This window comes from Peromyscus californicus, unplaced genomic scaffold (assembly GCF_007827085.1).
Source record: "Peromyscus californicus insignis strain IS unplaced genomic scaffold, ASM782708v3 Scaffold_12__1_contigs__length_115047231, whole genome shotgun sequence".
NCBI classification, from domain to species: Eukaryota; Metazoa; Chordata; class Mammalia; order Rodentia; family Cricetidae; genus Peromyscus; species Peromyscus californicus.
Genome location: NW_026294413.1, coordinates 45998182 through 46025367, shown reverse-complemented (window position 1 = coordinate 46025367; position 27186 = coordinate 45998182). Strand labels below are relative to the sequence as shown.

At 42.3% G+C, this 27186-nt stretch overlaps 2 protein-coding genes across 8 annotated transcripts in view; both read left to right on the top strand.

The window, feature by feature from the left end:
- Epsti1 (epithelial stromal interaction 1) overlaps positions 1-27186 on the top strand; it is a 132385-nt gene that overhangs the window by 706 nt on the left and 104493 nt on the right. For 3 of the 7 annotated variants that reach the window (XM_052732682.1, XM_052732681.1, XM_052732680.1), the window contains exon 2: positions 121-326. Coding sequence is in view for 2 of the 7 variants with exons in the window: in XM_052732678.1 (XP_052588638.1) it covers positions 26997-27178 (182 nt within the window). In the remaining 5 variants the exon portion in view is untranslated. Of the gene's footprint in view, positions 1-4; positions 327-26916; positions 27179-27186 lie in introns of those variants that run through there. The other 4 variants (XR_008216979.1, XM_052732678.1, XM_052732677.1 and 1 more) reach the window with 2 other exon arrangements.
- On the top strand, positions 12107-12957 carry LOC128107139 (60S ribosomal protein L6-like). Its single transcript, XM_052732683.1, has one exon. It carries the CDS (start codon positions 12261-12263, stop codon positions 12816-12818), a length of 558 nt encoding a protein of 185 aa, XP_052588643.1. The 5' UTR covers positions 12107-12260; the 3' UTR covers positions 12819-12957.

Here is a 27186-nt window from a genome sequence, read left to right as displayed (position 1 = left end):
AAACTGCTCGGTCGTATGGGTGGAGACGCTGTAGAGAATCTGGTTCTCATTTTATCTCCGAGAAACTTGTCCCGCCAAAGCCCTAACTTGTTTACTTTTATTTGTTTGTTTGTTTTGCAGGATCTCCTGGGGCTAGACGTGTTGTGTTACCTTCCACCACACCCACCACGCCTGGGGTTGAGGTGGGACTTGTTAGGTCTGTCTTGAGTTCCTCTGAAACCAGCCTGGAAGAGACTCCTGGGTTCTGCAGTGGTGCCTGGGAGTAGAGACATGCTTGGGGCTTCCTAACTTGGCCTTCCCAGAAAGAAATAACGATGATTTTACATGTAAGTGAAATTACTGGGGAGAAACTGGTGACCAAGTAGCTATTTTTGAGTTAATTTGAATATATAAAGACTTTATTAATTTTTAGGTCAAGCTCTTTGAAACAAATATTAGACAATAACTGAAGCTAGTATGTTTTCTAACCCCTGGACCGACTTGGCTGTTGTTTTGCCCTTTATACACTTTGCAAACCAGCTTACAAGAAGTTGTTTTTTTTTTCTTTCTATTCTTGAATTAAAAGTTTTAAGAGCCGGGCGGTGGTGGCGCACGCCTTTAATCCCAGCACTCGGGAGGCAGAGCCAGGCGGATCTCTGTGAGTTCGAGGCCAGCCTGGGCTACCAAGTGAGTTCCAGGAGAGGCGCAAAGCTACACAGAGAAACCCTGTCTCGAAAAACCAAAAAAAAAAAAAAAAAGTTTTAAGAACCTATTAATTTATCCATGTAGTTAATATTATGTGCATGCTTAGGGCCTGAAGGAATTTACAATCCAGAAGAAAAGATTACACTAACACCGTGCTAGTAAAATATACCAGAGCATGAGCATGCTGGATTAGCTGCAAAAGGAAGCAAAGCAACTGCATTAGTGTTTACAGAAAGGAACAGCAGCAATCCTGAACATTTCCTTGGAGGCTCAGCCATTGAGACAGTTCAGTAAAAAACCTGTTTGTTTTTTTTGTTTTGTTTTGTTTTAGTTTGAAGAAGAAAAGGGCCAGAAATTCCACTTGGAAATAAACACAAAGAACTGAAAAGGGTGGTGTGTAACATTGGGTTAAAAGTATTTCAAGACTCTTTAGAAACATGATTTTTATCTAAATTATTTTTTATTAAGCCAATCCCCAATTATTTGTGAGCAAAACAAATGAGTGGGACTGGAGCCTACATATCATTCATTCATCATCCATTTGTTCAATTTATTCAATAAATACTTGCTGAGCATGTGTCAAGTTTTAGACACAGTATGGGGCATTGTGCCTTTAGCATCAGTTAAACAAATAAGGTCTCCAAGTCTTTGGAGTTTAGAGTCTAAGGGAGGCTAATGGTGTATCCTAGCAGCTGGACCCTAACAGTCATAGGCTGCTAGCCTGGAGCAAACAAGCAATTAGAGCAAGACCCATGCGAGCCAGCTCTTTTTAGAATGCTGCACCTGCTCAAGAGCTGGAGGGGAGGCTTCCAAAGCAGAAGCCAGGAGAGAAGGGGGCTGGGGTGGAGAATAAGGCATGGATAATGGGGCAGAGGAGACAGCTATGAGGAGGAAGATGGTCGGCAGGTTTTGAGAGATTGTTGGCTGCTTCTAGACTTTCCCAGACTCCCTGCCACTGCTGCCTTGGTTATCTCCTTCTACAGAAGTGGCCAGTGTTCCAGAGAAATCTCATCCCCAGTGACCACTCAGCCCTCGGCCTTTGGTTCTTCAGCAGGCTCAACCTTACCAGCAAATAACGATAAAAACAAAAGCAGTGAAATCCTTTCCTCTCCCCCAAGGATCTCTTCTTAGTTTAGCTAAACTCACTTCTCTGGCTTCCTTGAGAATGATGATAAATGTTGTTTTGTGAAATAAAAAAGAGAGGTGTATTAAATTTCTATTGGTTTTCTTTTAATTACTTATACCATTTCAAAGCTATATTATGTTCAATGGACCTTGTAAAACAAAGGCAGAGATTGGTATATATTTTGGAAACATTTCAGAGACGTAATTGATTTTCTCAGTTTACCCATCAACCATTATCTTGGTCGGGTCCGCAAAAAGGCTCTACTATAGGCCAAAGTGTAGTGGGAGAAGATTGTCTAAAGAAGGAGAGAGAAAAACTCGAACCACAGGTGACTGTGAAGGGCCAGAATTAGACAAGATTCATTAGAGGACGGGGCAAACTCAGAGGCATGGAGTATATGAAAACGTTGTATATGAACAGCCACCACTAGTTCGGTTTTTTGAAAGCTTAAATCATAAAGAAGACAATACAGATGGATGAGGTGAGCAAAATACCAGCTATCAAACAGCTTTACACAATAAGCAAAGGTATTTAGGGTTAGCTTATACTTCAGAGAACATTGAATCCAGGTGTAACTTGATGTGTTAGCTAGCATTTTGTCACCCACACAAAGTGCCTGAGAACAGCAACTTAAAAGTAAGGGGGCATCCACTGTGGCTCACCATCTCCAAGGTTTCAGTCCTTGGTCCCTTAGCTCTGCTGGACCTGTACTGTGAGGAGGTAAAGCAACAAGTCAGGAAGCATGTGGAAGATCAGAGCTGCTCACCTCATGGTAGCCAGGAAACAGAGGGGGGTGGGAGAGACAGACAGACAGAGACAGACACAGAGAGAGACAGACAGAGAGAGGACAGATCTAGAGATAAGATCCATCCTTCAATGGCTCACCCTCAGTGACCCATTTCCTCCAAATAGGACCCACCTTCAAACAGGAAGTCACCACTGAATTAACCCATTGATGAATTAAGAGCTTTCATGATCCAAACAACTGGTAAAGTTCTGTCAGCTGGCAACCAACCCCTTAACGAATAACACAGGAATGTCATAGCCAAACCATAATGCATGATGATGTGCAGCCATATTCCCTTGTGTATTGAAGCCACACCACTTATATGGAAAAAAAGTGTAATAATACATGAAAGAAGTTAACTAGCTGGACTGGATTTAATTTAAAAATGATTACCCCTCATATTGCTTGGATACTTGCTAAAATATTTATCTCCTGGCATACTATTGATTCCACATTAATGTAGGAAGACAGGGAAACTCCTTGCTGTTTGGGGGAACTGGCTGCAACAAGGAAATATGGATGGCTGTGGGATGGTTTCAGGGCTAATCTTACATGGAATTAAACACACACACACACACACACACACACACACACACACACACACACACACACACACACACACACTGATCCCAAAGGAAGTCAGTAGGGGATAAACCAAACAAAAACACGTTTAAGTGCTCTTTGTGGAGATAGTCACTCTCTAATGAGAGAAAATGGGTCTCTGCACCCGGTAGGTTTGTCTCATGGTCACCTGGAGCAGCATCAGCTGCTTGGGTGCCAGCTGCCGAGAATCCCTTGGCGGAAGAGCTGGCAGGAATACCCATGTTGTTTTTTGGAGCCCATTTGCATTTTGCGCTTTGTTTGTCTGAGCCAAAACAGCACAAACTATGCCAAACCTGGTTCTCTGATTATTTTCAGGCTGATTGAAACTGGCACATGACATGGTTTTATCTAATTAACCCACATGTGGTACAAAACAAAACAAATTTGAAATGGAAAGCTCTTTCTGTCTTCATTGAAAGACAGAGGTGAATATATAATTATTTTGTCCTTGTCTCTCATCCACATTTACAGTTGTGTGAGGAGATATTTTCCTAATAGATAGCACGACACATTCTATGTATTCTGTGTCTATAATTAAAAGTGATTATGTTTTACATTTTCCTAAATCGAATATTTTCCTTTACAACATCTGCCTAAAAAGAAAAAAAAAAGAAAGAAAGAAATATGTGGGAGATGTGTGCTCCAATAAACACAAGGGTTGCTCTCTCCACACATACACTTCTGATGTTACATGTGTAAGAGTTTGTCTCATACCAACCAATTTTCCAATTCTCTGGACATCCACTGTGTTCTACAATCCAATTCTGACACTAATCATCCTAGAATTAGCAGAATTAGTGCAGACCCACAGGTTAATAATTTGGTCCCACAAGATTGTCCTCACTTCAGATACCAATTGCAGGGTCCAGAGTAGCAGCTCTAATTCTGACTGACTTGGTACAACAGGGAGGGCCCAGGTCCCATGACGTCCTCCTCCAATTTCATGATTTGCTATAAAGATTCACTCAACTCAGCAAGGCTTTTTGTTTACCATGACTACTTTGTTATAAAGGACACGACTGAAGCACATTAAATGGAAGAGATTCAAAGATCAAGGGGTGGGGGCTGGGGGGACTCAGGCCTTCCAAGCCATCTCAGCTCCTGGATGTGTTCATGAGTCTAGAAATTCCTCAAACCCAGGTGTTTAGGATGTATTACTGAGGTTTCATTACATAAGCATGGTAGAGTAAATCATTAGCTCTTGGTGCCCGAACTCAGTCTTCAGTGCCTCTCCCAGTCTGGGAGACTAGTGGGTATGGCTACAAATCCCAATTCCTCTGGCACCCAGGACACCCCTTTCTCTACCCCACCCCACCATCATAGTGTCAGATATGGTTGAAAAGAGCTTGTATTATTGTATTAGTTACTTCTTTCTGTGGCAAAACACCTAACAATTTAAGATAAGGTCTATTTTAGCTCCCAGGTTCAGGGTACACCTCATCCTGGTGGGAAGGTCATGGAGGGAAAAGCCTAGGGCAGCTAGTCACATTGTATCTCCAGTCAGGAAGCAGAGAGAGGTGAATGCTACTTCAATTTGATTTATTCCTTTTTATTCAATCTAAGACCCAAGCCTAGGGAATAGAACTGCCCAGGGTGGGCAGGTTTTCCCACCTCAATTACAATAAACTCTTATAGATTGGCCTATGTGCAAACACAACTAGACAATCCCTCACAAGCATACTAACAAGCTTGTATACTAGGTGAAATGAGTAAATAAATAAATAAGTACATAAATAAATAAATTCAGGAGTTTAAAAAAACCCTTGTAGTGGTACCTACATTAATGTTTGATTAAATAACTGGAAACAAGTATCTTAGGGAAGGTTATGGTGATATTTTATTTGTACTGAAATGTGATTTTATTTGTATGTTAATAAATAAAGTTGCCTGGGGGTCAGAGCTAATAGCAAGCCATAGCAGAGCTGGGTGTTCGTGGTGTATGCCTTTAATCCCAGCACTTGGTAGGCGGAGCTAGGTAGATCTCTGTGTGGTCAAGGATACAGCCAGCATTGGAGATACACACCTTTAATCTCAATACTAACCATAGAAGATCTGGAGGTCTGTACCAACAGGCAGTGATGAGGTGGTCATGTGGTTGGGTTTACAACCAATGAGAAGGCAGAACAGAAAGTCTATATAAAGACAAACACTCAGGAAGTAGGTTTCTCTTGGCTGAAGCGACTAGCTGCAGCAGACGGGTAAGGCTCTTAGCTCTGATCTCTTGGCTTTCTTCTTTGCATTAGTTCTGTGTTTCTTATTTAATAAGACGGTTGGTTACATCTACAGAAGGTAGCCTTTGGAATTCTGCCTACTGTATTATCTATTTACCGATTTATAGATCAGCAGTTATCTATTTGGATAGCTAACTATAGAAATGGAGATATATGTATGCTTACCTGTTTATGTTTATGCATACACGTATTTCCTATATATATCTTCTGAAAAAGGCCCAGAAGCAATGACGTTCCAGGAAAAAAAAAGGTGTATGCTTAGCACCTAAATCATGGTTCCTAAATACTGTTACTCTATGAGATAAAACATGGCTCAGTGGAGAAATAATTCTACTGTCTAAGGCAGGGAAAACTTAAGTCTGGGACATCCTACTATATTAGAAATTAAGGGAGTGCTCAAAGAATCATGGAAGGATGTAGAGGGCAGCAAGAAAGGGCTCTCACTGGCCAAATGTGACGGGGAAAATAAGAACAGTAATTGGTAGCCAGTTGGATATTAGTAAGCTTAAATGTTGAGGTAGAGTTCACGCTTATCATCAGCAGGCCTCTGAAGGAATGAGATCTGAGTTATAGCTTTGCTCTTTGGTAGAGATATGGCATTCTAAACTGCCCAAGGGCTCATTAGCCACTATTTAGTAAAAAACAAAGCCATACCACTGTCCCTTCCTCAGGAGTTAATCCAAATGAGGCACTGGAGAGAGTGGATAGACCATTCAGTGATTCAGAACACTGAAGAGGACTGGAGTTTGATTCTCTACTGTAGCTAGAGTTTTCCTGCCTGGCCCACAGTCAGGGCAAATCTCTCTCATCTGCCAATCCCACAGCCGCTCAGACCTGACCAAGTAAACACAGAGACTTATATTGGTTACAAACTGTATGGCCGTGGCAGGCTTCTTGCTAACTGTTCTGACAGCTTAAATTAATCCATTTCTATAAATCTATACCTTGCCACATGGCTCGTGGCTTACCAGCATCTTCACATGCTGTTTGTCATCGTGACGGCTGGCAGTGTCTCTCTGATTCAGCCTTCCACTTCCCAGCTTTATTCTCCTCCTTGTCCCGCCTACACTTCCTGCCTAGTCAATGGCCAATCAGTGTTTTATTTATTGACTAATCAGCAACACATTTGCCATACAGAACATCCCACAGCACTCTACATCCATAATGGGTGGTTCAGAATCACTTGTAGCTCCAGCTCTAAGGCATCTGATGCTTTACTTTGGCAGTCTCCAGCATCTACACTCACATGCAAGCACGCACACACACAGACACACAGACACACACAGACACACACACACACACACACACACACACACACACACACACACACACACATTTAAGATAAACTTTAAGTGCAGTTATTACAAATCAGACTGTCAATCACCTGGACAAGAAAACACTCTCCAGAAACTTTAAAAAACAGTATGACACCTGCCTTCAATTGTTAGGTTGGCATGGCGGTCCCTTTCGCCACTGAGCACTCTCAGCCTTGAGAATTCCTCACTTTAATAAGCTCTGAGTTATAAATGCTGCCTGTCTGCTCCTCTGTTCTCTGGGTGTCTTGTATGAATTAATTCAACAGAGATGAACAATGACCAGGGAACTGAAGGGAGTCCAGAGTGAAATCCCAGAAACAACAGTAATATATTATAACCCGTCGAATAAAATGAAGATCCAGGAGTCACTATTTGTATAAACAAATGGAAAGGGCTATTCCCACCTCAAGGAGAATACTAGTTAATGTAGAAGGAATGATGAAGTCTGAAATCGCTATTTCATATTCATAAATGATTCAGGCGAAAAACATCCATGGATGCTAAAACCAGTGGGTAAAAGTTTGATGAGGAGCTGCATGTTTACATAGCCTCAAAGTATCTCCCCACAAATTGCTTATCAACTGCTTATTAATTATTTAAAAGCCCCACAGTGGAGAAACCCAGCGTGTGTCATCTTAAACCAAGTGATTATAGTCTACATTGCCAAGAACAGGACAAACCATCACCATGCATTTCCCAGGGTGGTACATTGAGAGAAACACAGCATCCTTCTGCAGGATTCCTGCCAAAATGCATGGCTTTGTTTGAATCTTGATGAAACATCACACAAGGGCAAATTAAAAGACACTCTACAAAGTTATTGGCCTGTGCCCTTCAAAAAACATCAAAAATCATTAGGAATAGGAAAACTGGGGATTTTTCTGGCTTGAAAGGAATCAAAGAAACACAACAATTGAATAGTCCAGAATCAATTCCTAGATCACGAAGGTGGGGGAAGGGAAGGATTTTACTTTTTGTTTTTGAATCCTCTACTGGGACAACTTGAAAAATTTGAGTAGAGTTCATGTATTAGATGGGAATGTGTATCAGTGTTAATTTCTTGATTTTTATGGGTATGACCTGGTTGCTTAAGAGGGTGCCCTGATTATTAAGAAACGTATACCAAAATACTACCAAACTACACCAAAATGTTTCAGGCAAAGAAGAGACGTTGGAAGCCCTCCTTGGGCTCACCAGGTTTGGTTCCCTGGGGTGTTGGATTTGTGGATTTGGTGCATCTGAAGGTGGTGTGTTGGGAGAAGAGTGCTATGCAGACACAACCGTTACATTAGCTGTAGTCACACTGACTAGAGCTGAGCTTTTATAAGGAGTGAGGGATGGAAATAGACATAGAGAAGACGTGTTGTGATGGCAGAGGAGAGGCTGCTGTGATGTAGCTGCAAACCAGGGACAATGAGGATTTCTGGCAAATATCAGAAGCTATCCCAGGAAGAGACAACCCTGCCTGAACTTGTAGCCCCTAGCACCAAAAGAATAAATGTCTGTTGTTTTAAACTATCCAGCACGCCTTTAATCCCAGCACTCGGGAGGCAGAGCCAGGCAGATATCTGTGAGTTTGAGGCCAGCCTGGTCTACAAAGCAGGATCCAGGACAAGCACCAAAACTACACAGAGAAACCCTGTCTTGAAAATCCAAAAAATAAAACAAAACAAAACAAAAAAACCCCAAAACTATCCAGCTTGTGGAATTTGGCTGTGGCAGCCCTAAAGTGAATAGATGCTTTTGGATTGATGTCTGTTAATTCTAGTTTCTATGTGTATGGTCTGCTGACTTGAAAATTCTCAAAGATCTAGGGAAACAGATTTATTTTATATTTCTAAAAGATTTATTTTTATGATTTTTAATTGTGTGTGTGTGTGTGTGTGTGTGTGTGTGTGTGTGTGTGTGTGTGTCTGTGTGGGTATATGCATGTGAATGTGGGTGCCCATGAAGGCCAGAGGTGTCATGTGTAGGTGAAGTTTTCCTGTCCTGACTGCCTGTTCCCAAATAACTGGCAGCCACTTTCCAAATAACTGACTCACAGAGACTTAATACAAATTATAAATGATCAGCAAATAGCTCAGGCTTATTACTAACTAGCTCTCACAACTTAAAAAATAACCCATTTCTATTAATCTATGTATTGTGATGTGGTTTGTGGCTTTACCTGCCCTCCAGCATGTTTTGTTCCCCCTGTGTCTCCTGACAACTCCTTTGACTCTGCCCTTCCTCATCCCATCATTCTCAGTTTGGCTTTCCTGCCTAACTTTATCCTGTTTAGCTATTGGCCAGTTAGCTTGTTTATTAAACCAATCATAGTGACAAATCTTCACAGTTTACAAAGGGATTATTCCACAGCATTTCCTCATTTTAACTTCAACATTGCAAGATCATTTACAACCAAAATAGTTATTAAGTAAGAATTACAGTTACAATATCCAGTCCATGCATTTGACAAAATTAGAGAAAATATTTTATTATTTATCTTATCTTAGTGAGTCTAAAGTTTCACATCTAATTTAGCTTTTATCATAACTAAGAAAAAACATAACTATAACTATCTAGTCTTCAACCCCATTGAAGACTCTAGAAGGGTAAAATGTTACCTAATTACAGGGACATCAGGCTACCTGGACAGTCATTCTAGGTTCTTCTGTGACTAAACCTTTGCGTTAGTTATTTGGGAGCAGGCACTTGGAACAGGAAAACTCCACCTACATATGTCACCCAAATGTTCAGCAAGAATTTCCACATAAAATCTGAGAAAGCTTAACAAAACGGTTTCTAAATACACAAAAGGACAGAGTCAAGCATGGCTTCTTGGTAGCAGCATTGTCTCTGGTGGGCTCTGTTTGCTTGTGGTGAGCAGAGGCTCCTTTAAGAGATGGCTTTCTGGCTTAGTGCTAGTGGCAAAAATGGGTGGCTCTTTTAAGAGGCCCTGCTACCAAATACTTAAATGGGGTTTATGAACAACTACTAAGTGACAGACCAGAAACTTCCCAGAGTTGGGGTGGGTAAACATGGCTCCCAAAGCTGGTGGTAAATGTACCTCTGCCATGAGACTAGCTTCTTAGGAAACCGAGGGGGAGGAGCCAGCTGCTAACACACCATGATTTAAGTTGCAAAGCAGGTTTTTTAGTTCATGTAGACAGAAAAGGTTATATATACACAGTAAGGACAGATTCACACAAAAAGAACTTCTAAATGAATCACAGTGTGTTTGAAAATATGTGTAGGCTTGAGAGAGAAGACAAAGAGTATACACATTCTTATATTTTAAAATATAGTTTAAAAATAATAAAATAAAATCCTTAAAAAGGGAGTAAAGTAATATAATAGCAATAAGTCACATAAAGATGGGAAATACATAGAGTTTCGATCCTGTATGTTATTGTGTTGTCTTTGAATTTTTTGGCTGCCAAGAGACATTGGATTATGGAAACTGCTAGATCAAATCAACCTATATATTTTTAAAAATCTTGACTTCAAAATTTAAGTCAAAAGATATGCTACTTTGGGGGAGAGGTTATGCTTTTGTTTCCACAGGAAATGAGAGGCTATGGATTTATTTGGGGTTAAGGAAAATCAGGTTTGGTCAAGGAAGACCCCCTGAAAAATCCTGGCCACAAACATTAAAAAAACAAAACAAAATAAACAAACAAAAAAACCTACAAGACATATGATGTATATTTTACTTGTTCAAACACATAACAAAAAAAAATCAACTTTAACAGACTTATATAAAATGCACAATCTATACTTGTACTAATGTATATATGCATATTACCTTTAAAAGTTTGTATATTTTCAGAACAAGGGGACCCGATGCCCGATGGCCCAGATGATCCAGCATCCAGAACAGCTTTCAGGCTGCTGACTGAGATGATCCATCTAGGCTCACAGAATACTATGGCCAAGACTTAAGATTTATTCTAATTTTCTCAAGGTTCCCTCAAAGATTACCAGTGCCTCCAATCAACAGGAAGTATCTAGAAAACTACACCCACATTTCCCCCAAATGGGATATGGATATTTATTATCATTTAAGAGGGATTAGTTACAAGTTGTTATTGGTAATGGTCAGGAAAAAAGCTAAACAAAGGAGATTAGATTCAAGGATCGCATTCTAAATGAAAAAGGGGGTATAGAAATGATAGGATAAAAGGGTAGATTATTGAATCTACTTTAATCCAAAAAACAATTATTAATCTTAAATATTTTACATTAGTATGGATTTTGGTTTATACAAATTTAAAGTTAATTTTATTATACTGTAAGCATATTACTACTCTTGTTTGAGGTATTATGCTTATGCAGCTCATTTAAAAAATGTAATGTATAATTAAGAAATACAGATTAATAGTCATCTATAATAGTCAAACTTATAATCGTGTTAGGTATGTTTTCAAGGTCATACACAGATCTATTTAAGTAGATAGATGGTCTTCAAACACTTCAAAGATCTACAGAATATGGCATTTAATATGTTTAATAACCTAAGGCTTTTCATGATAGTGAGACACATCTGCTCCTGGCAGTACCAATCTACTTCAGAGAAGATGATGGACATCGAAAAAAACTCCATATGGAGTTTTCTTTCTTTGTGGTATAAGCTAGCCATTGAGGCAAGAAATTGCCCTTGCCTCAATTGCTGACATTACATTGTCCAAACTGGACCAGCAGGACACAAGAAAGACAACTGCCAAACTTTGCCAAGACAAGGTAGGCCAGTGTTTCAGAATTCCCTGCTTCAGAGGAAAGTCTGCAGATATACTAGGCCTGTAGGCCAGAGCTGGATGCTCCAGTATTACAGAGGAACTTTGGGTGACTGCCCAGGCAGCACAATGTCCCTGCTGTTAGGTAACATTTCACCCTTCTGTGGTCTTTGATAGAACTGAAGACTAGATAGTTAGTTATACTTTCCTTGGTTATGATAAAAGGTAAATTAGGTACAAAACTTTGGACTCACAAAGGTAAGATAGATAATATTTTCTCTAATTTTGTCAAATGCAAATGGACTGGATATTGTAACTGTAATTCTTACTTAATAACTTCTGTTTTATATATATAGTTTTACTATGTTAAAAAAACCTTCCTGTCTTTCCCATCTTGCAAGATGGCGGGTGAAAAGGGCGAAAAGCCTGACACAAAAGAGAAGAAACCAGCCGGGCGGTGGTGGCGCACGCCTTTAATCCCAGCACTCGGGAGGCAGAGCCAGGCGGATCTCTGTGAGTTCGAGGCCAGCCTGGTCTCCAAAGCGAGTACCAGGAAAGGCGCAAAGCTACACAGAGAAACCCTGTCTCGAAAAACCAAAAAAAAAAAAAAAAAAAAAAAAAAAAAAAAAAAAAAAAAAAGAGAAGAAACCCGCGGCCAAGAAGGCTGGCGGTGATGCCCCTGCCACCGGTGCCGCCAAAAAAGGTAACCCTAAGGTTAAAAAGACCAAGAAGGGGAAGCCCCACTGCAGCCGGAACCCTGTCCTGGTTAGAGGAATCCGCAGGTACTCCCGATCTGCTATGTATTCCAGAAAGGCCTTGTACAAAAGAAAGTACTCAGCTGCCAAAACCAAGGTTGAAAAGAAGAAAAAAAAGGAGAAGGTCCTTGCTACTGTCACAAAACCGTTTGGTGGTGACAAGAACGGCGGTACCCGGGTGGTGAAGCTTCAAAAAATGCCCAGGTATTATCCTACCGAAGATGTGCCTCGGAAGCTGCTGAGCCATGGCAAAAAGCCCTTCTTCAGTCAGCACGTGAGAAGGCTTCGGGCCAGCATCACTCATGGGACCGTCCTAATCATCCTCACCGGGCGCCACAGGGGCAAGAGAGTGGTTTTCCTGAAGCAGCTGGCCAGCGGCTTGCTACTTGTGACTGGACCTCTTGCCCTCAACAGAGTTCCTCTGCGAAGAACACACCAGAAATTTGTCATCGCCACATCCACAAAAGTTGACATCAGCAAAGTTAAAATCCCCAAACACTGGACTGACGCTTACTTCAAGAAGAAGCAACTGCGCAAGCCCAGACACCAGGAGGGGGAGATCTTCGACACTGAGAAGGAGAAATACAAGATTACAGAGTAGCAAAAGGCTGATCAGAAAGCTGTGGACTCGCAGATTTTGCCAAAGATCAAAGCTGTTCCTCAGCTCCAGGGCTACCTGTGATCTCAGTTCTCTCTGACGAACGGGATGTATCCTCACAAACTGGCTTTCTAAATTGCTAACAACCTAATTAAACAACTTCATGTTAAAAAAAAAAAAACCTTCCTTTTTAATTTGACAAAAAGTGGGAAATGCTGTGGAATAATCCTTCTGTACACTGTGAATATGTATTGCTCTCATTGGTTAATAAAAATCTGACAGGCCATTAACTGGGCAGGAAGTATAGGTGGGAAAGCCAAACACAGAGGACTCTGGGAAGAGGGAGGGCAGAGTCAAGGGAAATGCCAGCCAGCCTCTGAGAAGCAGGATTTATAGAAAATGAGGTAACAAGCCATGAGCCACGTGTTGAAGCATAGAGAAGAAATATGGGTAAATTTAAGTGTAAGAGTTAGCTAGTAACAAGCCTGAGCTATCTGCCAAACATTTGTAAGTAATATTATGCCTCTGCATTGGTGATTTGGGAGCAGGAGGTCTGGACAGGAAGACTCCTCCTACAGTCATGTTTCCTGGGACTGTAGTTACAGGCCATTGTAAATTGCCTGACATGGGTTCTGGACACTGAACTTATGTCCCCTGTAAGAACAGTATGTGATCTTAAAACTTCTGAGCCATTGCTTCAGGCCCCTAGTGAAACATTTAAGAAATGCTATCTCTTTTTTTTTCTATGCACACATTTTTATATGATGTTGCTATATATTTTAACTCCCTCCCCACCTTTTCCCTGGATGTTGTCCTTAAAGAATCTAACCAGATAAAACAAAAGTGTTTACTGAATTATATTTGAGCTATTTTTTTGGAATTAACACAACACAGTAAAAATGCCTCAAAGTATCTGACCCAGAGATATATCCCAGTGACTATGAATATAAATGCATGTATAAAAGTCGAATTTTATACAATAGCTCTGAGCTTCATTAATCATTTCAAAAATTGAGAAACAAATATTTTTAAAAAGATTTAATTTAATTGTGTATGTATGAGTGGATGTTTTTATGTATGTACTTATGAATGTGTGTTTGTGTGTCTCAGAAAAACCACTTTGGACAAACACAATTAGGAAACAGAGAAATGCTGATTTTGTTTTGGTCTCAACTGTGTTTTGGTGGCCAGACTCTGTGAATATATGAGGGTTGCAGACAAGTCTGCTAGGTAGCTTTAATCTAAAATAAATACCCAGACCTCTAATACTGCCACCTGCCAACTGGACTACTTGCCTAGAACTTTTCCCTCCACATGATCACCATATTCATTTATGGAAACCACAGGGGATTTAGGGTGATGTGGGTTCACTTTCACTTTTCACAATATCATGCTACAAAACCCATTTTACCAGTGCAATGTCCCTGCAAGATAGCCACAAGAACAGAGTGACCTTTGCAGGGTCAGCTGCAACAGATAAGTAACCAGAAATGCTTATGGAAGGAGTTTTAAAACAACTGTCTAAACAGTTAGAGTTTCTCATCCCAATAATTTTTATATCTTTACTTTTACTATATTCTACTGAAAAAGTAAGGTACTAAGTTCACTGCTGAAGCCCATGCTTTAGGGCATGATGTAAACGTATTTCTTTATCAGTCCTTGTATGATATTTGAAACCACATCAGCTATACCACACACAACTTATCACAAGCAACAATGAAGACGTCCCAATTGATGTGCTTGTACACATCCTCTAGGTCCTTAGCCTGGTGCTTTAAGAAATGGCAACAGGGTCTCCTAGTTCTCATTGCTTCGTTCTGCATCATGATAGAAAATTACAGAGCACCATGGCCCAACCTACTCCTGGCTTTCTCAGCAGGCTGGAACCCCAGCCAGGGTCCAAACATCCCTAGACACTTCAGCCAGATCCCTCAGACCCTCATACAAATTTCATATCCTGTCCACCTTGTGAGTGAAATATGCATTTTCTCTCTGTGTCTGTCTGTGGGATGTACTGCAGCCCTCTGTGGGTCCCTCTGATACATGCTTTAGACTGGTGACCCCAGCATTTCATGCTCTGTTCCTTGGAAGTCCAGCTGGCTCTCTGTCTAGGTACTTTGGGGCCATCCTTTGTGGGAATGCATTCCTCCTGCTGCTGAGTTTGGGGCAACTCTAACCTTGGGTTTTTGCTGATATGAAACAAAGTGAGCAACTAGAAGCAATTTAAACTAGTTATTCAGTACTTGTTCCTTTCTCTTATTTTTTAAGCCTTCTAAGACATCCCTCTTCACAGAATAGTATTGACCTAATCAGAACAATGAGCAAAGAACTGCTGCAAGTGTTGATGTGGTCAGTCAGTGACTGTAGCAAGAACTGTTAGAAGGTCTTGTTAATAAAAACAAACCTGAGGCCAGGTATTGGGGTGAACGCTGGAAGATCAGAGAAGCAGAACAAGCCACAGCTACCTCACCTCGCCAATTCCTCAGCTGATCCTGTTTCCTTAGACTGGATGCCTCTGAGTCCTCATTCAGAATGGATCTCAGCTGAACTGCTGCTTGAAAGCCTGAAAGCTTAACCAGCCAAATGCTTCTAGTTTTTGGTCTTCATGCCTTACATATCTTTCTGCTTTCTGCCATCACTCCCTGGGATTAAAGGCGTGAGTCACCATGCCTGGCTATTTCCAATGTGGCCTTGAACTCAGAGAGATCCAGACAGATTTCTGCCTCTGGAATGCTAGGATTAAAGGCACGAGCGCCACTATTTTCTAGCCTCTGTATCTAGTGGCTGTTCTGTTCTCTGACCCCAGATAAGTTTATTAGGGTGCACAATATTTTGGGGAACACAATACCACCACAAATAACTAGTGTTTTTCACCCTCAATGATGCTGTGTGGCAGGGTCCACCTGAGGCCCAGTGATGCTGTGAGGCAGGGTCCACCTGAGGCCCAGTGATGCTGTGAGACAGGGTCCACCTGAGGCCCAGTGATGCTGTGAGACAGGGTCCACCTGAGGCCCAGTGAGTGTTTAGAAATGCCATGACTCCTCACCCAGGAGGAAGACATTCTACCTGAAATTCCGTACTTACATTCACTTCCCTTTCTCTCTCTTCTTTCATTTTTCCTCCTTACTCATCTTAGTTATCTGTTGCTGTGTAACAGATTAATTACTCTTATGGTGTGGCTCAAAAGAACATTAAACATTTATTTTCCCAAATAACCGTCCCGTGTGTGTGTGTGTGTGTGTGTGTGTGTGTGTGTGTGCGAGTGTGAGTATATGTGTGTGTCTGTGTCTGTGTCTGTGTGTGTGTGTGTGTGTGTGTGTGTGTGTGTGTCTGTGTCTGTGTGTCTGGAAACAAAGTCTTGCTGTATAGCTCAGGCTGGCTCTGAACTCATGCTTTTATCACAGCTTTCCCAAACTGGGATTACAGGCTCTTGACTGCTTGGATTCATGTCCATGAGTTGGAAATTTTGGGCCAGCTAAGCTGCATGCTTTTGGGCTATAGTCACAGTGTCAGTTGGCTCACAAACAGGCAGAGCAGAGCAAAGCAAGGTGTGTTCTTAGGTTGTGGTCATATTGCTAGAGGTGAAACTATGCCATTGTGTTGACTGCTGGAGGGAACTGCTTAAAGAGACGAATGCAAGAAGACAAGAACCACTGAAGGCTAGCTACTGCTGTGTATACATCTAATTAAGACTAGGTCCTTTGGCTTCTTGAAACTTAGTTTGGTCACATAGCTAAATTTTTGCAGGAAAAATGTAGGCAAAAGTGAAGTGTTTAAGTTGTACCTATAAAGGGAAGGGTATTGCGCCCCACCCCCCATTGCCTCCCTTTCCACCTTCTCATTGGCTAGGTTATTATGTATGCGTTAGATGTAGATAAAGGTGAAGACTCAGAGGAATCAGAGCAGCAGGAATGAAGGAACCCAGGCGCCCTTGCCACTATGGAGACACTATAGTGGTCCCAGCTTGCATATGCTTGGATGGTACCTAAAAGCAAGCTTCCAGGCCCTGTCACTCACAGTCATTTTGTGTCTCTTTTACTGGAGTTGAGCCATGGTTTAGCCACGATAAGGTACACAGGTGGAAGGACCTAAGGATGAGTGCTAATGGCCAAGCAATACTGAAAGACAAATAACGCTGATGAGCATCTGTGATCCTAGCACTTGGAAGGCTGAGGCAGAAGGATTGTGAGTTTCAGGTCAGTCTGGACTACAGAGCAAGCTACATGGTGCTACTCTGTTGCAAAAGTGGGTAAAAAAAATGATAAATACAGGGCTTCCTTATAAATAATGGTAAGTTTAGAATCTTCCAGTTTATTCATCTGTTACTGATCATTTTAAAATCTTTTTTTTTTATTATTCTTTGAAATCTTGATCTGGTATCCCTTAAATACACCTTCCTTCAAACTTTATGTTCTCTTAACATTAAAAAAAAATAATCTGCTGAGTCCAATGTATTTGTGGGTGTAGGGTTCTCTTCTGGGGCATAGGTGATCTTTCAATGGAAACCCACCACGAAGTCTCTTCTTCCCTCAGCAGCCAGTGATGACCAATAGCTCCTCAGTGAGAGCTGGCCATTGGAAGCTCCTCCCTACTCCATACTAGAATTTTTAATTGGCTAGACCTTGTGCAGGTCTTATGCAAATATCTACAGTTTCTGTCATGAGTCCCATGACCATGTCATGCCCAGAGGTCAGCATTTCAAAGCCCTCCTCCTCATCCTTCAGGTCTTACATTCTTTCTGTTCCCTTTTCTTGGTTACTGTTCTATTGCTGTAAAGAGACACTATGATCAAGGGAACTTATAAAAGAAAGCATTTAGTTGGGGCCTTGCTTACAGTTTCAGAGAGTGAGTCCATTATCATCATAGCCGGGAGCATGGCAGCTGGAAGGCAGATATGGAGCTAGGGCAGTAGCCGAGAGCTTGCATCTGATCCACAAGCAGCAGGCAGAAAGAGAGAGAGAGAGAGAGAGAGAGAGAGAGAGAGAGAGAGAGAGACAGAGACAGAGACAGAGACACAGAGACACACAGAGAGAGAGACAGAGGGAGAGACAGAGACAGGCAGAGACAGACAGAGAGACAAAGACAGACAGAGACAGACAGAGACAGACAGAGACAGAAAGACTTTTGTCCTGGGCTTTTGAAAATTCAAAGCCCACCCCTAGTGACACATGTCTTCCAAGAAGGCCACACCTCCTAATCCTTCCTAAATAGCTCCACCAATTGAGGACCAAGCATTCAGACATATAAGCCTATAGGGGACATTTTCATTCAGACCACCACGCTACTCTTCTGCCACGTTCCGAGACTTGAGATGGAGGGGCCTCTTCGACAGCTGAGTACTCAGAGTCACCTATTCTCAGCACTCTAGACAGTTACCAGTCCCTGTATTAACCACTGCCCTCTGCAGCTATCAATAGACAGGCTTTGAGTAGTTTCTGGGTTTATGCTCTAGTGCAGAATGCCAATATGAACATTTCACACATGATGTTAATGAACACAGGCACACAGCTATGTTGGACACCTAACAGTGGAATGACTAGATATGCAAATATTCAGTTATACATATTCCTTCAGGTTCTTCAGCAAAGTACAAAAGTTTAGTTGTTTTACAGACTTTTCTGTAATCTTTTTAGCCATATTATAGATATTTATTCATTTTAGCCATATTGTTGAATAAGTGGTGATACATTATTCTAATTTTTATTTGCATTTTCTTCTTGCCAAATGGAGTTCCTTTTCATATGTTTATTATTCATTTGGGTGTCTTCTTGTGTAAAGGATTTGTTTGTTTGTTTGTGTTAATTTATTTTATTTAGTATTTAACCTGGGCAAGTGTTCTTCCTTTGAGCTGTCCCCAAGTCTTTAACTCACTTCAAAACCTTCGTGACAGAGTCTCCCTTCTCCCTTAGTTGCCCAGGTTGGCCTTGAACTCGCTCTCTAACTCAGGCCAGACTTCAACTTGTGATGCTCTTATCTCAACTTCCAGCATAGCTGGGATTACAGGCCTTTGCTACCATACCGGACTCATTTTAGTTTCTGAGGGTTTAGATTATAACAATGACTCATGTAGTTGGAAGTTTTCCTGTGTTCTGCCTGCTCTGCAGCCACTCAGACCCCCAAAAACACACAGAGGCTTATAGTAGTTATGAACTTTATGGCTATTAGTTCAGGCTTATTACTGGCTAGCTCTTACACTTAAATTAACCCATAATTCTTATCCATGTTTAGCCACATGGCTTGGTACCTTTTCTCAGTTCTGCCTTGTCATCTTGCTTCCTCTGTGTCTGGCTGGTGACTCCTGACTCAGCCTTCCTCTTCCCAGAATTCTCCTTGTCTGCTTACCCCACCTATACTTCCTGCCTGGCTACTGGCCAATTATCATTTTATTTATCAAACCAATCAGAGCAACACATATTCACAGCATACAGAACGACATCCCACAGCAGACTGCATTTACTGAATATAATCTTTGGCAAGTGTTACGAACACTTCATACTTAGAGATATACAAGATAGTTCAATGGGGCTGTAAGTATGGCAATTTAATAAGATGGGGTCACATACACCCCAACAAAACTATCATTTATTAAAAACATCCTAAATTGAAAGACATTTAATACTCATAACCTACTGGGCATCACAGTACACTGTAACATCCCAATTATTGCCCTGATGATCATGTGGCAGACTGTAAACAACTGCTCAGTATTGAAAAACAATAGACTTTCACTCCCTGTGAGAAGAACACAAGTTATTACTAGGCCAACCTCCACAGTCTGTGCACTGGTGTCCACTGTTTCCTGGGCCAGTATTTAGGAGCATCATATATCCCTTACTTATTTTTCTGAATCCAGTCATCACATTTATATACCACAAGTTATGTAAAACATATTTATTACTTCCATGTAGACAGCAAAGACAGAAGTCTCAGCTCCATCATGAACTCGTTCCCCAAAGGAACCTGCCCAGGATAGATGGAGTCTTGACTGCCCATGCCCAATATTGCACCACAGTTAAGTGGCCCCCAAAAGCTGCCTGCTTTAGACGACTTACTTCAGGGGCCATGTGACTCACTGGACAAGCTTTGACGAACACATTGCTTCTAGAAGAGAGAGGAGGAAATTCTGTGTAGTTCTGGGCAGCTCTTCTGTAAATTGAGAAAGGGGGACAAGAAGAGAGGCTAGGCTATGTAGGGAAATGTTTGACTACTGTATCCCAGCATCTTCTAAAAGCACTTTTGAGAGCTATAAGTGAGAAAGACGAGAGAACTGGTTCTGGCCACCCAGAGAATTGTCCTGTACTGGTAGATAAACCTGGAATCCCACACTTTCTGCAGACTGCAAGTATCCTCAACCTAACCTTTGTCTTCTCACTTACATTGCCAGGAATAGCCTCCCTGATAACTTAAAGAAGGGGAACATATGGTTGACTGAATACTAAGTCATGTGCTAAGCCTGTAACCAACCATTCTGGCCTTAGAAAGATATTTTCATAAAATGTTATGTATGTGTATAAGTTTACACATGTGTATATGTTCATACACATGTGTGTGTATGCACATGGAGACCAGAGGCTTGTGTCAGGTGTCTTCCTCAATTGCCTCTCTCTCTCTCTCTCTCTCTCTCTCTCTCTCTCTCTCTGTCTCTCTCTCTCTCTCTCTCTTTCTCTCTCTCTCTCTGTGTGTGTGTGTGTGTGTGTGTGTGTGTGTGTGTGTGTGTGTGTGTGGTTTTTTGTTCTTGTTGTTGTTGTTTGACACAGGATCTCTTATTGGCGTGGAGCTCGTCCATTAGGCTAGACTGGCTGCCATCAGACTGTTCTCTTATCTTTGCATTCCCAATGTTGGGATTATAGACTGCACCTGGATTTTTACAGGGGTGCTAGGAAACAGGACTCAGGTCTATTTGCAAATTAGTTACTAGCCATCCTCCACCCCCCATCAGCAACAAAGATATTCTAAGATATTTATGTTCCTCCCTTTGGCTAGTGGAATACAGATATGGGACCCAAGGACTCCCATGCTGAGGAAGCAAAAGGCTAGGGCCCTTTGGCCAGCCAGAAGGAAGTGTCTTCCAGAAAAAGTCTTCACACAGTTGACCTCCTGCAGGACAGGGAGCCAAGAGCCTAGACAACGATGTCAGTGATGGGCAGGACCACACCCTACAAGGACAGCTTGGTCGTGCATACTTGTTGACCTATACTTAAACCTCATGTCAGGACACAAAAGATGTTCACTATTGCTCGGTAATTTTATTGGGCCATTGAGGAAGGGTGGCTGAGCCCAACTTGTTAATATTGTCAGAGCCTAAACCTGACCCTAACAATTCTAGTAACAATCTTGTGGGGGAATCCCATCCCAAACTACAAGCCTGGAAGCCTCCAAGTGTTGTGGGGATTCCTAAGGTGATGACTTTTCTATGTAAATCCAAGAGAAACCTAGGGATTATCCACAGCAATGGAATTTTTGTCGGCTTCCAGAAGTTGTTAGGCTAGAAGCATGTCACGAAATAGCTACAGTTTCTAATGCCACGACAACAGAGTCTTAGCTTCACTAAAAAGTATGCCCCTGTGCCAAGATTTTTTTTTTTTTGCCAAGGTTTTACTATGTAGCCCAGGCTGACTTCAAATGCCTCAGCCCTATACCAGGCATTTCTATATTGGTCAATAAAACTAAAAATTCTACTTAGTTTCTATTCTGAAGGGGGTTTAAATTTAAACACACATTATGGATAAAGTTCTGTGATGTTTTAGAAATTGAAAACCAAAAGCCTTGGGAACTAAAATTAAAAATCCTTTGGGCACCGATAGCTCTAAAGTAAGTGTCCACTTATGCTGCATCAAGGTGTCATACCCGAGGCCCTTTCCCATCTTTACTTCATTCAGCCCTCACAAACCCTGCAAAGGTGGATGGGCCGGCCAGGTGAGGCGGCTTTGATTTATACTGCTATCCCACAGATGCAGCAATTAGAGTTCAGCTCAGTGGTTGTCGGAGGTCAGGAGCGTCTTCACTGATGTCACCAAGTCCCAACTCAAGTCTTCTGTATTTGTGTTTCCCACTCTTTCCCACGTGGTTGCTTGTTCTCTGGCACACTTGGACATATTCACAAAGGCTTCGAAGCCCACCATACTGTTGGCTTAGAGTCAGAACATCAGACCTATGGGTAGTTCCCTTAAAAGCGGATTTTTCTTTTTTAAAGGCACAGGTGTTTGGTAAAATCTGAACAGTGTTCAGATAGTTTCTGTTTGAATCACTTATCCCTAGTTTAAAAGAACAAAAAGCACTCCCAGGGAATCTCCAGGCCAAGGTAACTGACAGAGTCTGCAGAAGTTTCTTAAGTTAGGGAAAATTCTTTCAAGCCCCATAGCCAACAGAGATCTTGTGAGAGCTAGCACGCAGCGAGAGAACCTAGAGATGGCAGCTGCTGTCTTTCCCTCAGGTCTAAATTTCCAAAGAAATCAGCCCCCTGCCAGAGGAACATCACGAAAAGTGCATTTCTAGTCCCTCATTTGCCAAGAGATGGTATTCATTATCATTGCAAGTGCAGGGAGCAAGGGTATAGCTTTCCACTGCTCAATATGGTCCTTTGTTCTGTACAGCAGAATGTGCTATTTTAAGCCCCACTCAATACATTTGCCATTGGTGAATATTTGACAAGTTGTTCACAAGTCTATCACCATAGAAATTATTTGATCAAAACCTTTGGGGTGAACAGAAGAGTGATAGGGCTTCTATTTATTAATAGTGTTGACTTTGATAGGTCTAGAAACTTTGTCGTAACTGTTTTGGCTCTGGAAAACAACACATGGCTGATGGTTGGGAATTTTATACAGAGTGAATACTACTTGAAATTCTAAATCTCATCAAGAGATATAGTTAGTGGGACTTGTCTTACAAAATGTAAAAAGGCAAACTTTGATGGGAAAGGCCTATATTCAAGTTCTGTTTCTGCTACAGATGTGTACACTACCTGGAAAGTCACTTGGCTTTGTGGAGTTTCTGTTTCCTCATACTTAAAACGAGACAGTTAGATGACGAACATGGAGACAGAGTACTAATGTTCTGTCTATTTACCACAGCAACTCTCGAACCAAGAGAACAAGTGGTGTGCACTTAGCCCTCAGGAAACCTTTCTTGCAGGAACCTGAGGACATTTGTCATTGTGGCTTCTCATTATATAATGATTGGAGAATGTTTTAAAATATGAAATTGTCACAGTACAAACATGTACAGTGCACACACACTCCACAAGTGAAAAGGTGGTAAAGAACACATGGCATTTACATAACTCCGTTTTTCAAAGTGGGGAAAACAGCTTTAACGTAATTGCTCTCCTGGATTTACTGCCTTAATTTAAAAATTATTTATTTTCTATGTCTGAGTGTTTTAAAGAATTTTGTAACCCTCTGTTTTTATTGTGTGTATGTGGGTGTTTTGCCTGCATGGAAATCTGTGTACCATTCTATGCAGTGCTGCAGAGAATGGAAGACAGCATTTCCTGGGACTGTAGTTAAAGACTCCTGTGAGCTACCATGTGGGTACTGTGCTGCAGAGGATGGAAGACAGCATCTCCTGGGACTGTAGTTAAAGACTCCTGTGAACTACCATGTGGGTGCTGGGACTCGAACTTGCATCCTCTGGAAAAGCAACTAGTGCTCTGAATTGAACCATCTCTCAGCCCTGTGTATGCCCATTGCCTGCGTGCCTGGTGCAAAAGAGGGTACCAAATCCCCTGGAACTGGAGCTGCAGTCACCATATGGGTGTTGGGAACTGAGCTCAGGTCTTCTACAGGACGAACAAGTGCTCTTAACTGCTGGCCCAGCTCTCAGGCTCGGACGTGTTAATCTAACTTTAGAGTGAAGCATAAGATTTTAGGAAGTAAGACTAGCCGGATGGCTCATGGGTTAAAGGTGCTTGCTGCCTAGCCTGACGTGAGTTCAATTCTTTCAGAACTGAAAGATGGTGGAAGGTGCAAAGAGAGAAGAGACTCCTACAAGTTGTCCTCCGTTCTCCACATAAGCTCTGTAGTGTGGTGGTATGTGCACCCACATGTAAACAGACAAAATAAAGAGTATATGTAAAAACATTAAGGACATTGTTTGTTTCTTTTCAGAAACGAAGACTTTTCATTAAGGCCTTTCACATCAGCGGAAGGTTCAGAGTTGATACATCTTATAAACTCCTACATACCAATGGGAGGTTAATGGAAGGGAACTAACTTAAAAATCAAACCTCTTGTTTTTCTTGGGAGGGAAAGACATATGTGGATACATTACCCATACAAACCAAACCGAGGAAGGGTCTTTTTGGGTTGATCTTGTCTCTTAAAGCTCACTGGGCTGGCTAAAATTGCTCACTTTACTTCTGAATTTCCAGTCATTTTAGAGCATTTTTCTCTGCATAATTTTTTGAATTCTCCTTTTCACTCTTTCTCTACCCAACCCCAAAAGTCCTTTGCTCATATTAAACTCATTGACCCAAAGGGATGAGTACATGAGTATTTCCCAAGGACAGTGATATCTTAGAAGAAAGCCATTTGCTAAATGAATATCTAATCGGTCAAATTTCAAGCAATGTAACAGTTTCACTGGATTTTGGGTCAGTCTTCTGTCCCCTAAAATGTATTCCTTCTCAATTATGTGGTATGGTGGTTTTTCAAACACTAAAAGCCATGGAATTCTGGCATGAAAGAAAATTGGGCATCATCTCAGTATGTAGGAGAGAAGGAATTGAAGTGCTTGGTTGGAGCAGGGACGGAGCCCCTGAGTTTTCCAAAAGCCCCCAAGCCCTGCTTCTTTTCACCAGCCATTTCTGCAGCGGCACACACCCCAGCCGCCAGGGTAGAAACCAGGTAGACACACACAAACACGTATGTGAACAATGAGAGTAAGAGATATGCAAATAGATGACACATCCTGGAATGTCCTAAAGAAGCTTGTAGACACCTACTATCATACTGCCACAGGGAATCACAGCCATGGATTTAAACAGAGACTATGGTCTGATTCTGTCTCATGTTTAGAACTTTAGTTCAGAGAATGTTTGGGTTGTATGATAAGTAGTGTCAAACAAATATATTCTTGAAACCAGTACCACCATTACTAGCTCTTGGGGGTGGGGGTGGGGGTTCCCCTAACTTGCCTTTTCCCTTACTTAAATGTTAAATCCCGTGCACCTGACAAAAACAGTGATCTTCTCTTTGAAGCAAGAGCTCCTGTGGCATTCCCCTAAGCACACATGACTTGGAAAAGTACAGCCTGCAGGCAGACCATGGTGGCCCTCTTCTAAAGCATCATGGCAGCTATGACATTGCTAGAGCTTTCAGATAGGTGAGGACTTGGCAGCCTCTGCACCATGGGCATTTGGGGCTGGGTAACTCTTTGTTGTGGGGACTGTTCTCTGGACAGTGTTTTATAGTTAGCAGTTTTCTTGGCCTCTCCCTACTAGATGCCAGGCGTCCCTCTTCCTCCGGGAGTCACAGAAAAAAAAAAAAAGTGTCTCGAGGCTTTGCCTAATGTCTGCTGGAGGCAAAATCAACTCCAACAACCATTGATATGAATTATCTCCATAGTCCTCACAATACAAGGTCGAGATTGTGACTACATGTCACCTTGTGCAGACCAGGGAACTGGGGCCATAGGAATGCAGAGACTTAGCCCTGTCACAGGGCCAGCATGTGTCCTTGCTGATCTCAAAGTGGTGCAGAGCCTGGCCCCTGATCTCTCTGTTGACCCTGGTGCTCCGTCCTCCCTGCTATTTACCTGTTCTAACACACCCACCCCCGAGGTTCTAATGCTCTCTGAGCTCTGCGACTCTCTGGCCCACTTAACCGAGCTCCGATGCCTTGTTGAGGGTGCGTAGGAATCCTGAGTCCTGCGGCTACTACCTTCTCCCTTCCTACTTTATCTCCTGCACTTAACTACTTTTCAATTTTATTCTTTCATTAGCTATCAAACATGCATTTGTCTTCCTGCTCCCAGCACGGCAGTCCAGCTTCTGGGTGGCCAGTTGCCAAAGCAGAGGGGCTCTGCCACAGGAAATCACCTGGACAGGTATACACTGCATAATAATTTTACAGCAGAAGCCCCTGTCATAATGTCTCTCCCACCCCCAGTGACCTCCCATGCCCTTTTGTGGCTTTAGTCTCAAATGGCCCCTTTTCTGAACTAGAGGGCTAGCTCCTAGCTCTCCAGGCCATGGACCTTACACACCTTCCTATCATTTCAATTGTCCAGTGATAGCGTTAGTATTTGTTCACCCGCTTCCCAGAGTACAGGAAGAGCGTCACACATCTTTGTGTGGCCAGCACTGTGGCTGGGGATGAACCCAGTCACACAATCACATCAGAATTATCTGGAGCATTAAACAAACAAACAAATGATGTCAGAACATATCCCAAGACCTACAAAATTAGTCTTACAAATCTGTTTAAAAAAAAAAAAAGACATTCAGCATAGTTGGATCGCTGGAAGCTGTGCTTAGGGCAGGCATTTAATCCATAATTTCTTGGATGTTTAGTCAATTACTTAGCAAGGCTAACAGGCCATCGGCTCTCCTTAGTCCTCAAGTTGCCTCTCCAACTCTGTTGGGTGCTTGCTTTCTTCTGATTTCACTTTCCTCTTCCCCTAACAGCCAAGCAGCAGTCACCACCAATAAATGGCAATTTAAAAAAAAAATTTTTTTTTGTCTCATTGGTTTTAGTTGTTGTCCTAACCTATGGGGACTCAAGGTAATATGTTCCCAGTCTCCAGCCTCCAACAGTGACCTCAGATTAGGGACCCCTGTTTAAGCAGTTCCAAAAGTATTTTCAGGACTCTGGTCGTCATTCTGCAACAGCTCAGAAGCTGCCCATGGCTTATCTTAATGACCCTTGGCGCTCTCCACAGTGGTGCTGAGGCTTTAAGCCCACTCACCTGTCCTGGCTGACCCAGCTCAGTTCATCACCCCTGCTACAGGCGGGCTCATCCCAGGCTGTTAACCTGTCATAAAGTCAGAGGGCCCCTGGGTAGAGAAGGAATGAGGAAGTTCTCTGCTGGCCCTGAGAGTGCTTAGAGAGAAATCGAAACTCAGCTGTTAAAACCGCTGGGCTTGCTCTTCAGAACCCTCTCCTCGAGCCTCCTGGGAACCCTCACCAGGATCCTTCCCGCAGAGGCTGAGGCTCGGACCCAGCGGAAGGGCTGTGGACCATGTACACCCGCAGTAGGGTGGTGGGCCCAGGCTTGGGCACTTCCTCCATCTCTCGGGACCACGCTGGGGATGGGCAGCGCAAGGAGCTGCACCAGCAGCAGCAGAGTCGAAGACAGAGTTTGGAGATGCCGGCTCCCAAGGACCCTATGATGGAGAGGCAGGGGCGCGCTGACCAGGGGAGGTAAGTAT